Raw genomic sequence first — 14017 nt, 5'->3', positions numbered from 1 at the left:
TGTCATGAATGAAAATGAATGTGGAGCTGTGCTTGTGTTTGGACTCTGGTCCGTGTGGAGACAGGAAACAGAGGTCGACCTTCACCACCTCATGTTGTCGTGGTGATTTTATTTGACTTAACAGGACAGAACAGACGACAGTTAACTGACTTTTGTGATCATGTTGTGTTGTGGTGTTGAGGCAGAGTAGAAGAGGTCACATCAGTTCTACCTGTTTGTTTCTGCTGCAGCTGCTGACAGATGTTTAGACGTGTGTGTGTGTATGTGTGTGTGTGTCTCTGATGGTGGTCCTTATTTTCTCTCTGCAGCTCAGATTGAAATCATTCCCTGCAAGATCTGTGGAGACAAATCGTCAGGGATCCACTACGGAGTGATCACCTGCGAGGGCTGCAAGGTAAGCCCCGCCCCTCTGCTGGACATGATGATGTCACTTCCTGTTAGGTCTGAGCTTGCTGCCTCCTCTCAGTTGACAGGTTTGATGAGCCATTAATCCACCACTTTAAGTTGAATTTAACTCATGTCAAACCATGTCAGAATCAAAGTGACACGTCCTCACAACCAATTCATGTGGAATAGATGACAATGTAAATGTGGAACATGTTCATCGCTCCTCCAACCTCACCAGATGAATCTGAGGGGTCGTCAGGTGATTATTAAAGAGGAAAGAAGGAATCTTGTGAAATCTTGGCTCATTTGACCTTTTAAACAGTAACTGAAACCATCTTTCAGACATTTTTAAAGTTTCTTAGGTAAAATTTCAAATGTCACATAAATGTAATGGAGTAGAAGAGTAAAGCACCAACCAGTCCTCCAAACTGAACAACCAACAACCCTCTGATACAACTCACAGCAGTGTCTCCTGAGACAGCGCCCCTACGGTGGCCGGCGTACCAGACATTGGTTGTTCTGGTTACAATAACAAAAATGTGGACCGTACCGACAGCGGCGTACCTACCTTCATTGCCATGGTTACTATAATAACAGTCATGGCTTGGTTGGTGATTTGGGTTAAAATAAGTACTTCCTGACGATCTTTGTTGTCATGGTTACAATAATAACAACAAACAGCCATGGATAATAGAAACAACATAAACTGCTACTGTCACATGGGAATCCAACACCGCTCTCCGCACCCTTTGCTCCTGTCATCATTACTACGACCACTAGATGTCGCCTAGCAACAGAACCTAACTATGAGTCATAGTAACCTGCTGACAGACGACCTGTGGACTTGTTTGTTACAGGACAGCTTCTGTAGTTCCGTAGGAAAGTACCTCGACATTGCACTTAAGTACTGGACTTAAGTACTCGAGGACTAAAACAACAGCTTTTATTAAACATACTTTCAACTTTACTGATACCAGCATTTGCAAAAAAAACACAACAGTATTTTCCATCCACCAGTCTCAGGTCGTTGGTCGTTCATCGTGGATCATCAGTCACAGTCGTTTGGCTCGGGAAACCCTCTCCTGTTAGAGCAGCTCCCAAACAAGCTGCTGCTGCTGCGCCAGCTGTCGGCAGCTGGAGGCTCATTTCACAACCAATGAGCATCTGATGGAGATTTATCTCTGTACAAACACTACAGAGAGAGAGAGAGAAAGGGGCTGATGGGATTGTTGAGGGTGGGCATTCTGGGTAGAGGATGGTAGAAGAGAGAGTGGAAAATGTGGAAGTGTAATGTGATAGACTGAAGGTCTGAAGAAATGAAAGCTGTGTTCACGCGCCACTGTTCCCTCGTGTCTCAGGGTTTCTTCAGGCGGAGTCAGCAGAGTAACGCCGCCTACTCCTGTCCTCGCCAGAAAAACTGTCTGATCGACCGGACGAGCCGAAACCGCTGCCAGCACTGCCGTCTGCAGAAATGTCTGGCTGTGGGCATGTCCCGAGACGGTGAGACACACACACGCTGACCTGCAGAAAACTGTGGTGGTCAGCAGTTTGCACTCACAAACAAAACATACACACATCAGCTGTGGAGAAGTGCCTGGTTGTGTGCATCATGTAGTCAGTGCAGGTTTAAATGAGACTCAGTCAGTAGTTGTGTCTTTTCCTGGGCCATGAAGGATGCAATGGGTGAATCTTTCATGGCCCAACCTATCCCAAGATTCATTGTGCACCGGTAATGAAAGCAAGCAACACTGTTGGGTTTTCACAACTACAACTGTTAAAACCTAGCTCGTCAAGATTGACAATAGGGGAAAATCTTCTGTAGACCAGACCGTCTTATTTCGGTTCGGCCTTCACTGTCTACAGCGGCTATGAAGTCACACCTTTGTGGGTTGCGTCCCCAGAAGGATGCACCCCCTGAAGTGGGCCACAGCTCCTGAGTCCTGCAGGGAGACGTCGACGTTCCCCTCACACACTTCACGTCAAATCTGTAAACACATTTCCCTTATCAAAAACTTGGGATAGATGATTATACTAGGGACAGTTGCAGTGCACTGTGTACTTGTTTATTGTTGAAGATTTGCATTTGTTGTCAGGTTGAGAGTTCTTGGAAAATTGCACTTTTTCCAAATCACTGTTCTACTTAAAGGACAAGTCTAGTATTAATCTATAATTTCTTATTATCAATAAATCATGAAAAGACGTAAACCAATGATGTCATATGTAACTCGTTAAGGCGTGTTTCCACCGAGTGGTAGAGTTCAGTTCGGTATAGTACAGTATGCAATTATTTGTGTTTCCATTTGTGAATGGTATGAAAACAACAGACCCGTACCGTACCATTTCTTGACACCCTTCTGTTGGGGTACCAAGCATAAAGGTACAGTACCTAAAGGGTGGAGCTAGACCAGGCTAGACCCACTGCAGTCTGTTGATTGGGCGATAGAGAATTGTCACTTCACACCAAACACGCCATTAGCAGGAGACAGTCAATGCTTGTCTGAGTCTGTAGAGGGGATTTGATGACAAGAAGAGAAACATAAACCAGACCAGAGTTAAGTACAGGCTGAAGTCAGGATGTGGTCAGCTTAGCTTAGCATAAAGACAGGAGGCAGAGGGAAACAGTTAGCCTGGGTCTGCCTGTATTCCTAACGTGTTCCCTGCTCTCCCCTCCCCCTAACTCAGCGGTAAAGTTTGGTCGCATGTCCAAGAAGCAGCGGGACAGTTTGTACGCTGAGGTCCAGAAGCACCGCCTCCAGCAGCAGCAGCAGCAGCAGCAGGGTCCCATCCTCCCGTCCCACCCCAGCCTCGGCAGCCCAAGCCCCGCCGAGGCTGAGCCACTGTCCCCCCACTATGGCCTCTCCTCCAGTGGCCTCACAGAGCTCCCTGATGAACTGGGGGGCTACATGGAGCAGAACTCCCCCGAAGGAGGATCAGTGTCATCCAAGGTTTGTTCGTTTTTACTTTTTGGAGAAAACATTGGAGCCTAAAATGAACTGCATTACCTACAGGCTATATGTATTGATCCTCTCCACATACAGGCAGACTCTGGAGGTGAAGGAGGTGGAGGAGGACGAGGAGGAGGAGCGTTCTACCTGGACATCCAGCCATCTCCGGACCAATCAGGACTGGATATTAACGGCATCAAACCGGAGCCACTGTGCGACTACGGATCCGGTAACGGCTTCTTCCCGTACTGTTCCTTCAGCAACGGAGACACATCGCCCACTGCGTCCATGACCGAGCTGGGTGAGAGGAAGGAGTCGGAGGAGAGGAACGAGTTTCATATCGGTACGGTGGGCCAGACGGGGCCACAACACAAATACAAGAGAAACAACACAAATGGAAAAGCCACAACAGGAATACAAAAGCCACAACACAAAAAGCAACAAGAAGTGTTTGTGTTGTGGCTTTTGTTGAACCTTCTTGGCCATTGTACTAATGACTAATAACAACTGATGATCTGATACAGATGGGATATGGGATTTATGGTCATTAATTAAAGTTTCAATTGCAAACTATGTCTGAATGAAGCCTTGTTGAACATTAATGTAAAAGTCTGAACAACAAAGAGCCGTCACTGCATGTTACATCCTGCACGTCTGAAAAGGGCATCTGGGTAACAACACAGAGAAGTTTCTGACACAGAGCGCTGCCTTATTTGCATATTCAGAGATTGCTCTTATTTCACCAAATCCCAGGACAGAGGCTCGGTGAGGGGAGCCCTGGTTACAGGTCTGATTCCCTCTGTGAGCTCCCAGGATGGATAAACCCCCCCCCCCCGAAAAAACTCTGTATCCACTTCTAGCTGTAAAACATAAAACACCCACTGTACGGCAGAAGGTTGTAGAGAGCTGGAGGGAAAAACAAACAGAGAGAAGATGAGGAAACATCTTGAAAGTGGTGGAGCGAGAGGAGGAAGAGAAGAAGGAGAGAGATGGAGGAAGAAGACAGCACAAAGGGAGGAGGAGAGAGAACTGAGGGGCAAACAGAGGGAGGGAGGTGGTTTAAAATAGCAGGAGGTTAGAAACTCATCTTCAGAGCTCATTAAAATCTCTGTGTGGTAATTAGCTGTCTGTTAATTAGGGCCAATTGGGACGTGGCAGGGCGCTCGTTGAGGGAAATCATCTTTTTATTCTCCCCAGAGATTTTCTTTCTTTGACAAAAGCATTTATCGTAATACCCCCCCCCCCCCCCCCCCCCCCACCCCCCCAGCCCCTCATCCAAACAACAGTTGTATTTGCTGGATGTGTCTTTGTACCTTGTGTTGTTTTGGTCTCTGGGACAATTAGCATCAACAGTACAGAGAAACGGAACAGAACAATAATTACTGTACGTTTCTTCTGGACTGAGCTGCACGCAAACACTTTGTCGACAAAGTTTCAAACTGTTGAAATATTTTGAATTCCTCCTTTATGCCATTAACACACACTTGATGTAGTAAAAAAAAAAAACGTATCAGGAAGTTCGACAGTGAGTGAAGGTTCGGAAACCGCTGAGTTCAGACCTGTGTTGTCTTCTGTTTCAGATCACCTGGCCCAAATCATCTGCAAGTCTCACCTGGAGACGTGTCAGTACCTGAGGGAGGAGCTGCAGCAGATGAGCTGGCAGAGCTTCCTGCAGGACGAGGTGGAGAACTACCAGAGCAAGGTGTGTTCACTGTCTTCCTCTTTGTGTGTTAAAACCAGAGGGCGCACTTCAGCTTCTCTGTTGCGTTTCTGTCATTGTGCTTTTTAACATTGACGCAAGCATTTCTCGATCGTACGTCCCAGACAAGGTCATTCAGTCATAAAGGGGTTGTGAGTGCAAATCTTCCCTCTCTGCTCTGTGCAGCCGCGGGAGGTGATGTGGCAGATCTGCGCCGTAAAGATCACCGAGGCCATCCAGTACGTGGTGGAGTTCGCCAAACGCATCGACGGCTTCATGGATCTCTGCCAGAACGACCAGATCGTGCTGCTGAAGGCTGGTGAGCGCAGCCAACCTGTTTACCTTTACATCCACTGAACAGGCGTTTAGTTGCCACGGTGATAGTAAACTACGAGGCTACTGTTTGTGTTTATTTTTTTTATTGAACAAAAACACAAAACATAATTAACTAGAACAAACACAAATCAAACTTACACACTATGTCACGCTAAGCAAACAAACCAAATAACACAAATAACAAATAACACATACAATATCAACATGCATAACAAGAAGTTAAAGGGTAAAATAAACTAAATAAATAACAATAACAATAGCATCATCATTTATTTTTGCAGAATAAAGTGACATTTAATAAACGTTCTAAATTGATTGATATTCAAGGAATATTTGAAAATAACAAATGATCAAATTAAGAATAAGATACATTTTTTATTTAGGGCTGTCAAACGATGAATTTTTTCTTAATCGCGATTAATCGCATGTTTTATCACATGATTAAAATTCTAGTCAAAAGTCAAAAGAGCTGTTTTCTTGTTTGACAACACATAAGCGTCAGTCTTTCTGAACTAGAAGCTGACGTTAGCATGTCTGACGTGTAATTATGAAGATGTCTGATCGTTTATTTATCCGTAGACAAGCTCCAGGTTATATTTTTATTTTCCAACTTTTCAATCTTCACCGACGAAGATTCAAGCGTTGGATTTAATCACTCTTGATACCATCCCCCTTTTACTCCCGTAGACATGAGTTGCCATGAAGTATCTTGCTCCGCCCTATAAATCTTTGCAGGAAGTGTCTGTGGCAGCTTGACAACAAGTAAGGGTGCTTCAAAGGGTCAAAATAGTAGAAACTCTAGAATCTTTGGTAACAGCAGCAGTGACAGTGTAAAATAAAGAATCTTTGGCAGCACACGATTAACACGATTAAAAAAATATAACATGTTCTGCTTGGTCCTGAATCTAATCACGATTAACGTGTTAACTTAATCAACTTAAATAAATTAACTTAAATATAATGTATAGATATTATTATTTATCTTATATTTCTTTTAATCTTTTGCTTCCAGTGCTGCACTGTCTGTGTTTACCTCTCAAACATATCATTTCCCATTAGAAAGTTTTTCATATGACAAAACTCTATGAAACATGAAAACCAAAATGTGCTTTAATTAGTGACGACCGATTCATCAAACTGATCAGATAAGTCAGCAGTGAGTCGTTAAACAATCGTTAGGCCTCCGACATTAATCATTGTGTGTCTCCACCAGGCTCCCTGGAGGTCGTCTTCGTCCGGATGTGTCGGGTGTTCGACTCGCAGAGCAACGCCGTTTACTTCGATGGGAAGTTCGCAGGTCCCGACGTCTTCAGAGCACTGGGTGAGAGGGAGGGGCTGTCTGAGAGATGGCCCTTTGTGGGTCACACAGTAGAAAACATTACAAGGAAATCCATGCATAGAGACATGAAATGATGAAAAACCTTTCATGTCGTCCTGTGCAGAGTCAGAAGTGAGTCACAGCATGTGAACACTGTTCAAATCTCTCCCCCACTAACACACCTCGGCCCCCTCCCAACATTTCCTCCCTAACACTTCATTAATCCTCTCACTCTGATTTTTTCTCTGAAACCTATGAATCATATTTTTACACCATCACTCGCAGCTCTCCTCACAAAACTCTTAATTTTATAAACAGTTATTTATAGACGATTAAACTGGTTGTGTTGTTGTGGTTATAATTATTATAGTGTGTGTGTGTGTGTGTGTGTGTGTGTGATACCAGGCTGTGATGATCTGATCACATCAGTGTTTGACTTTGCTAAGAGCATGTGTTCACTGCACCTGACGGAGGACGAGCTCGCTCTCTTCTCAGCTTTTGTTCTGCTCTCAGCAGGTACGTCTCTCCACTCAGGTTCACTTCAGTCCATTTATCCCAGTCTGTGATCTGCAGAGACGCAGTGGCGAGATAAATCTGTGTGTGTGTGTGTGTGTGTGTGTGTGTGTGTGTGTGTGTGTGTGTGTGTGTGTGTGTGTGTGTGTGTGTGTGTGTGCAGACCGGTCATGGCTGCAGGAGAAGCTGCAGGTGGAGAAGCTGCAGCAGAAGACTCAGCTGGCTCTGCAACACGTCCTGCAGAAGAACCGGAGAGAAGACGGAGTGCTGAACAAGGTACACACCTGAACACACCTGAACACACACACACACACACACACACACACACAGAGACAATCCACTCAGACTATTTAGACTAGTTTACTCAGGTTAAGGCCTCACACTGCCCTCATGTGGAGAAACTGTGAACTACACAATTTAAACTGCACCAACACATTCAGATTCAGCTGATCTGAACTCAGCAGCTGTGGGTCTATTAGAGTAAACTTTAAGTTCAGGTATTAAACCTTAAGTATCTAAAACTGCCATATAATCTAACTTTTACTCCACATTCCTCCTCCTCCTCCTCAGCTCAGATGTAAGGTCTCAGCGTTGCGTTCTCTGTGCAGTCGACACACAGAGAAACTGTCGGCGTTCAGAGCCGTCTACCCTGACATCGTTCAGACGCACTTCCCTCCTCTTTACAAGGAGCTGTTTGGCGCCGACCTGGAACTGACGCTGCAGAGCGATGACTAAACGGTGATCGCTCGCTCCGCAGAGCCGACCAGCACCGAGCTGCTGGATTCAGACATGCCGAGGGCCCGGTTTGAGCAGCCACAGAGGACAGGAGTCGTGGAGCCAGAGCACTTTTCCTGGACGGCTGAGGCTTCAAAAGACAGGGAGATGTGAACTCCTCCTCAGTTTGTCTTCCTTCACCTCCTCCTCCTCATGGCCCTGGGTTTAGATGCGGTGAGGAGTCAGGTGGTCTCCCTCCACCTGCATCAACACACGTCTCATATCAAGGATCTTGGATCTGGATCAGATTTAGCTCTGAGGTAAAAGGTACTGTCACTATTCACTCTGACTCCTGGTTTGTTTTTTCCTTCACTGGATTATGGAGACATCACTTCTCTTCACATCTGAGTGCCCGGACAAAAAGTGGCACCACAGAACTAATTCACATGTCCTCGAGAAAAAGCTTCAGCCGCTGAGCCACTCTGGATGGTGAGCTGACTGGTGCTGACCGGTGGACACAGTCCTGAGGTCCCATTGTCTCATGATCTGTCCATATAAATGGTAACAATCTTTACAAACCGTTGGTAGAATTTAAAATAAAGTTCTGTGTGTTTGAATAATGCTTGGCCGAATAACAAGGTTTTGTGTCCAACTACTGTTTACAGTCACTAAGTTTAAGAGGTTAAAGCTCCATATTTTACTCTTCTTCTGTGTTTTATCTGAAGTGTTGATCTCCATCAGAAGATATATTTGTGGTTTTAAGAACCAAAAACCATCTCAGTGTAGTTTTACTTCTCCTCTCTCAGGCTTCTCTCTGGAGTTCTAGTAGCCAATCACAAGAGAGGATCTGAGTGACTGTTCTGATTGGCTTACTTTTTTTACTGAGTGATCCAATAAAAATATAGCAGATTTCAGGAAAAGACTCAGAGAAATCAAATCCTGCAAGGTTGGATGGTGGGTCCAGGTGGGCGGGGCTTGGGGTGTGGCTGAGGGTGGTGACTGCTTTGTTGTGACATCACAAAGTTCCAGAAGTCCTGACGGCTGGTTTTAAGGCTCAGTGTGTGAATACAGGCTGTGTGCATTTCTCTGTGGACTGAGGCTTTGATACTTTCACAGTATTAATATAGAACCTAGACCTGCTTTATAATCACAAACACATGGACATCTGCCTTTAGACTTGATGGGATCTTTAATGAAATTTCCAAAAAGCCACAAAATGAAAGTTGGCCTGTGTCTCCGAAGAAAACTCTGTAAAGGGTTGTAACTCTGGTACATCAAGAAACTTCAGAGCTGCTTCTTTACTATCATGTTCTGCTGATCTGAGGCCTGTACAGACACAACCAGACGGCAGCATCTGATGCTTCTGTCCACTGGTGGATTTCAGCAGTGACGTTTCTCTCTGGAGGAAGTTGAAATGAAGTCAGCTGGTCTCTCTGCTGACTTCTCTTGATGTCTGTTGATGCATCACTCAGGTTAAAGCAGGCAGTTCACAAGTCAAGTGTTGTATTCACAACTGAATTATTAATTGGCAGAAACCCAAATGGCTGCAAACGGGCCCCATCGATAACATTTTATTCTTTTCTTGAGATTAGTGTGTTTTCAGAAATGCTGACAAAGGAACATGAACTGATCCTGAAACACTTTTGACTTCATGAACAAAAATATCGAAAATCAATCTACACAAACCGAACAAATACAACATGATCAAACTTTGATTTAATGACTCCAGCTGGAGTCTTCTCCATAGCACCGACTGCTGGGGCTCATGGGTAGTGTAGTGTTTAGGAGCATGTGAATTCAAGAATATAAACAACACTAATTAAAAGTTAGATATCTAATTTCACAGTGAAAATCAGGTCAAGCAGCAGGAGCTCTGTCCACATACTTCTCATTCATATTCATTGTAATATGTAATTCATCAGGTCTGGTTGGTTTGCTTCGCTGCAGATACTGTATCATCCTCCATGATTTCATTCATCATCATCCTGCCCTTCATCCTTCCAGCAGTGTCCTCTTCCTCTGACTATGTGGTGCCTCACTGCTCAGTGACAGCCGCTGTCAGTGAGCCTGTAGCACCATCTGGTGGTTATGACTGGAAAGTGCAGGCTTTCAGTTCCAGGGCTGCAGCAATCAGGGTTTGATCACATTTCAGCAAATATGAATCAAATATCAAATCCACCTGTCAGTCCTGCGTTCTTTCTAATCTACTGTTGAATCTAGTTAGGTTTATCTTTCAGCATTTACAAAAAAACAAAAAGCAAAAAACAGTCAAACATTCAAGATCATCACAAAGTTCTAGAAGTCCTGACGGCTGGTTTTAAGGCTCAGTTTCTGAATACAGGCTGTGTGCATTTCTCTGTGGACTGAGGCTTTGATACTTTCACAGTATTAATATAGAACCTAGACCTGCTTTATAATCACAAACACATGGACTATTTTCAGCGGTGGATTAAAATGTATTGAAATGAGTCAAATCCGAGAAATCAGACACATCATTACATATTTACATTTTACTGAAAGAATAACAGATTATTTCAGCCCTCACCCAGATTTAAGCAATAAAAGTTCATATGAGCAATACACACATTGCTTCATTAAAAAGAAACTATGCAGAGTGAATTAAAGTGATGGAAATGTTTATAGCTTTTGCACTAATACCTGCTATGAATTAATGAGTGTGTGCACATTTTATCTGTGGTAAAGTTTCAACCATTTTCATTGTTTGGACAACAGACTGCTGGGAGGAGCAGTTTTTACCCATCATTCGCTGCCTCACTTTTCCACAGAACGGCAGGAATTTACTGGAAAGAGGAAAAAGTCCAGTAGGTTTTTCATGTTCATCATATGACACATTAACTACTAATCATTCACCAAACCACAACCAGAATAATTCAGTCTAAATGAGCCACAAATGTAAAGGAGTTTGTCTCTGTCCAGTCCATAAAGAGTTAAAGGTAGTGAGTGTTCCTACACTGCCTTGTACAGAAGTCCTGAAAGGCAAGTGAATTTTTTATTTATGGGTTACTAACCCTAACCCTAACCCTATGCTGTTAGACCTCCATTTGTGGACTTCAAGCCCAAGCATGATCAGAATCATTAGTGTTCCCCTTAAATACAAGCAAAAAGGATAAAAAAAACACTCTGCAGAGAGGTGTAAATACAACTAAGCAGAGGGCTTTTAATTTGAAAAATTAGACACCTGGCTGAGCCCAAACATCTGTTTTCACACTTGGAATAGTTCGGAATAAAATGTTTTACCACCTGCTTCATCCACCACATCAGTCTCAAGGTCCAAAGTCCAAAAAAACCAAAAAAAACCCAACAAAAAAACAACAAAAAACAACTGTATTTCTGGCAAATAATGAACTGAACTTTAGCCATAACTGAATGTCAAGCAATAATGTAAATGTTGTATTTTATCTTTTTTGTGTATAGTTTGAAAATACAGCATGTCAACACAGATTCAAATTTATAAAATTTCATTTGGGGTGTTCTTCTGAATCCTGTGTTATTAGCTTTGTCTCCACACGTCATGTGACCACGTGCACTGACGGCGTACTTTCCTCCCTCCTCACCACCTTGTCAGTTTGGCCGTTGTTCTGTCAGCATTAAACTGCTGTACAGGCCGGAGGAGAATACTGCTATAAATGGCTACTGAGCGTCACACTGTTTATCTGTTGATTGATCTGTATCATGATGTTTAATATCTGGGTTGATATGCACTGCTCTCTTTTAGATGTAGTTTAGTCGCAGGGAGCAGAATTTTTGTGTTTTAATATGCGTGTGGTGCTGGTTTAACGGTGGCAGGGTCTGGATTTTAACAACTACGCCACATTGTGTGTTTCTTCACAGGGAGACACGTTAAAGGGAAATTCATTCTTTTGACATCAGGACAGGGTGTGTGTGTCTTTGGTGAGCAATGTCTTAAAGGTCCCATATTCTACATTTTTCCTGTGTTTTTCCTGTGTTAAAGTGTTTATATCCATAAGAAAATATATTCATGGTTTTATATACCAAAAACCATCTCATTCCATTACACTCAAAGTGCCGATTTCAGTATGAGTCAATGGTACCGACATAACAGGGTTATTCCTAATGATATAATAGTTTAACCTGTTGTTGGCTCTGGAGGCAGCACCAGCATCTGCTAGTGTGGTCACAACCCCACTTAGATCAGAGACCCAAACGTCAGAGTGGTTCCATAGTGTAGTGGTCATCACATCTGCTTTACACGCAGAAGGTCCTGGGTTCAATCCCCAGTGGAACCAATGGTCACATGACTGAATTCAGCTATGATGCTAAAAGGCCTCAATTCAAAATCTATACAAATGAGGAATGATTGTTTTCACAGCACTGTGCTCTGAGCTAACTAGGTTAACAGTGGCAAGCTTGATCTGACCTTTGTCTCTAATTTCAGTAAAATGCTTCTCTTCCTTGGCTTCTGTCCTGAGTTGTTAGAAAAACTGAATTTTCCTTTAAATCATCAAATGTAATTATGACTATGAAATATCATAGTCGGAGGATGTTATTGCTCAGCCTGCACCTGTATCAGTGCGTCAGGCTCGGGCCTGTTTCTTTGTTTCAACTGGTCAAACACGACTTCCTTTGTTTTGATACGAAGCAGAGCTGCTGTATCTGAAATGCATTGAAAATAAAACAGAGAGAAATCTGTCGCTTGTTTTGACTTCTTTCAGTGTAAAAACCTCATGAATAAACACGTTCTTTCTGATCGCTCATCTTGCAGCTGACCACCACCTCTGTGCTCTGCCAAGGAACAAAACTATAAACCTTCACACAGCCAGAGTTTGATACTGAAGAGACAGGTGGAGGTGGAGTGTTGCTTCAAACGAAAACAGCCTTTGAATTTTGTCAGATTTCAGTAAGTTATTTTCATTAAATATAGTCAATTTTCCTACTAAAATTTAAGAAATGAATTTCATCAGAACTACTTCCTTTGGCTTCACTTGCATTTTTTTAAACTGTGAGAGTGAGTGTACAGTGTCCCTTAAATGCCACGTCAAAGGTGACAAGATAAATGTGCAAGTTTAAGAGTTAGTGAAAGCAAACAGAAGACAAGGCAAGGTTCAAAACAGCTACGTGGTGATGATGACCACAAAGAAAAGGAGACGGTGGAAGACGGCTGGATCTTTGTTTCTACTCTGCACAATCTGAGGCTCGACTGCACCAACAGCTGGTTTCACTTGATGATGTTTGAAAACACTTGTTAATCTTTTTTATTTCATTTTGGCAGCAACACTTATCATTGCATTGCATCATCACTGCATCATTTTATACATGTTTCCACTAAATTTTACTTGACACATTTGGTATATTTGGAAACACCCAATTGGGAACTACAGGAATGTTAATACTTCCAGGACAAAAGGGAAGGAGAAGGGGAAAGGTAAGATAGGTAAGGTAAGGAGAGGTGAGTTAAGATAGGGGTGTAATAAGGTAAGGTAAGTTCAGGTCAGGTCAGAATAGAAAAGGAAAGCACACAGGAGAGAAGAAGAGGAGACAAACTCATGTGGAGGAAAGAAAAAAGATATAAAGGGAAGTGGATCAGGACATGAGACAGGACTGTTTCTACAGGGTGTTGATATCACTGTACATTTCTGTATCTGCCATGTGTTCCTCTCTCCAGCAGATGGCAGTAGAGTACTGGTGAGTCTGTTGTGACCTGCAGTAGAAGATGAGTCTGTTTTACAGCAGAGGACAAAGATCAAACTAATTTTCCCTCCAACACCAACAACTCATCAGCTGATCGTCGAGGCTGGATCACACTGTGTTTGAATCAGATAACTTTTGTGTCTGAGTTCGGGCTCAGTGTCCAAGCTGTTGGTGTGTCACATGAAGAAAACGACAGTCAGGAACCTGATGATCAGTGACAGCCAATGGACTCGCTCCTTTTCTTTTCACACTTGGACACCTTCTGTCTTCAGCGTACCTGCTCCTCACTGCACTCTGAACTTTCATGTGTGATCCAGCTTTTGTTTTTCACTCCTCTGTCAGACCTTCAAAGACACAACTTTATATCACCTCTAAGCTTTTGTTTCCTCTCACTTTCAACCTGATCCTGTCGTCTATGCACTCACTTTCCCATCA

The 14017-nt window shown here is 43.3% G+C and overlaps 1 protein-coding gene, 1 long non-coding RNA gene and 1 other non-coding gene across 6 annotated transcripts in view; 2 read left to right on the top strand and 1 right to left on the bottom strand.

Annotated features, from left to right (window-relative positions):
• Positions 1 to 12583, top strand: part of LOC139628289 (nuclear receptor ROR-alpha A-like) — a 55471-nt gene extending 42888 nt beyond the window's left edge. For 3 of the 4 annotated variants that reach the window (XM_071489854.1, XM_071489856.1, XM_071489857.1), the window contains 11 exons: positions 309 to 394; positions 1746 to 1887; positions 3070 to 3332; positions 3426 to 3675; positions 4913 to 5034; positions 5218 to 5350; positions 6581 to 6688; positions 7091 to 7201; positions 7362 to 7474; positions 7769 to 10932; positions 10995 to 12583. In XM_071489854.1, the coding sequence (XP_071345955.1) occupies positions 309 to 394; positions 1746 to 1887; positions 3070 to 3332; positions 3426 to 3675; positions 4913 to 5034; positions 5218 to 5350; positions 6581 to 6688; positions 7091 to 7201; positions 7362 to 7474; positions 7769 to 7933 (1493 nt within the window). In that variant the 3' untranslated portion in view covers positions 7934 to 10932; positions 10995 to 12583. The remainder of the gene's footprint in view (positions 1 to 308; positions 395 to 1745; positions 1888 to 3069; positions 3333 to 3425; positions 3676 to 4912; positions 5035 to 5217; positions 5351 to 6580; positions 6689 to 7090; positions 7202 to 7361; positions 7475 to 7768; positions 10933 to 10994) is intronic. The other variant, XM_071489855.1, reaches the window with a different exon arrangement.
• On the bottom strand, positions 6581 to 7760 carry LOC139628294 (uncharacterized). The gene is made up of 3 exons (XR_011692741.1): positions 7364 to 7760; positions 7150 to 7252; positions 6581 to 6719 (listed from the first exon to the last, which is right to left on the bottom strand). It is a non-coding gene; the product is annotated as an uncharacterized lncRNA (long non-coding RNA).
• On the top strand, positions 12108 to 12180 carry trnav-uac (transfer RNA valine (anticodon UAC)). Its single transcript has one exon. It is a non-coding gene; the product is annotated as a tRNA-Val (tRNA).
• Positions 12584 to 14017: the final 1434 nt, after the last annotated feature.

This window comes from Trachinotus anak, unplaced genomic scaffold (assembly GCF_046630095.1).
Source record: "Trachinotus anak isolate AG129_WGS33_773 ecotype Australia unplaced genomic scaffold, CSIRO_AGI_Tana_v1 ptg000011l, whole genome shotgun sequence".
In the NCBI taxonomy this organism is placed as follows: domain Eukaryota; kingdom Metazoa; phylum Chordata; class Actinopteri; order Carangiformes; family Carangidae; genus Trachinotus; species Trachinotus anak.
Note: the sequence above shows the minus strand (reverse complement) of the source record. Positions and strands in the feature narration are given on the sequence as shown.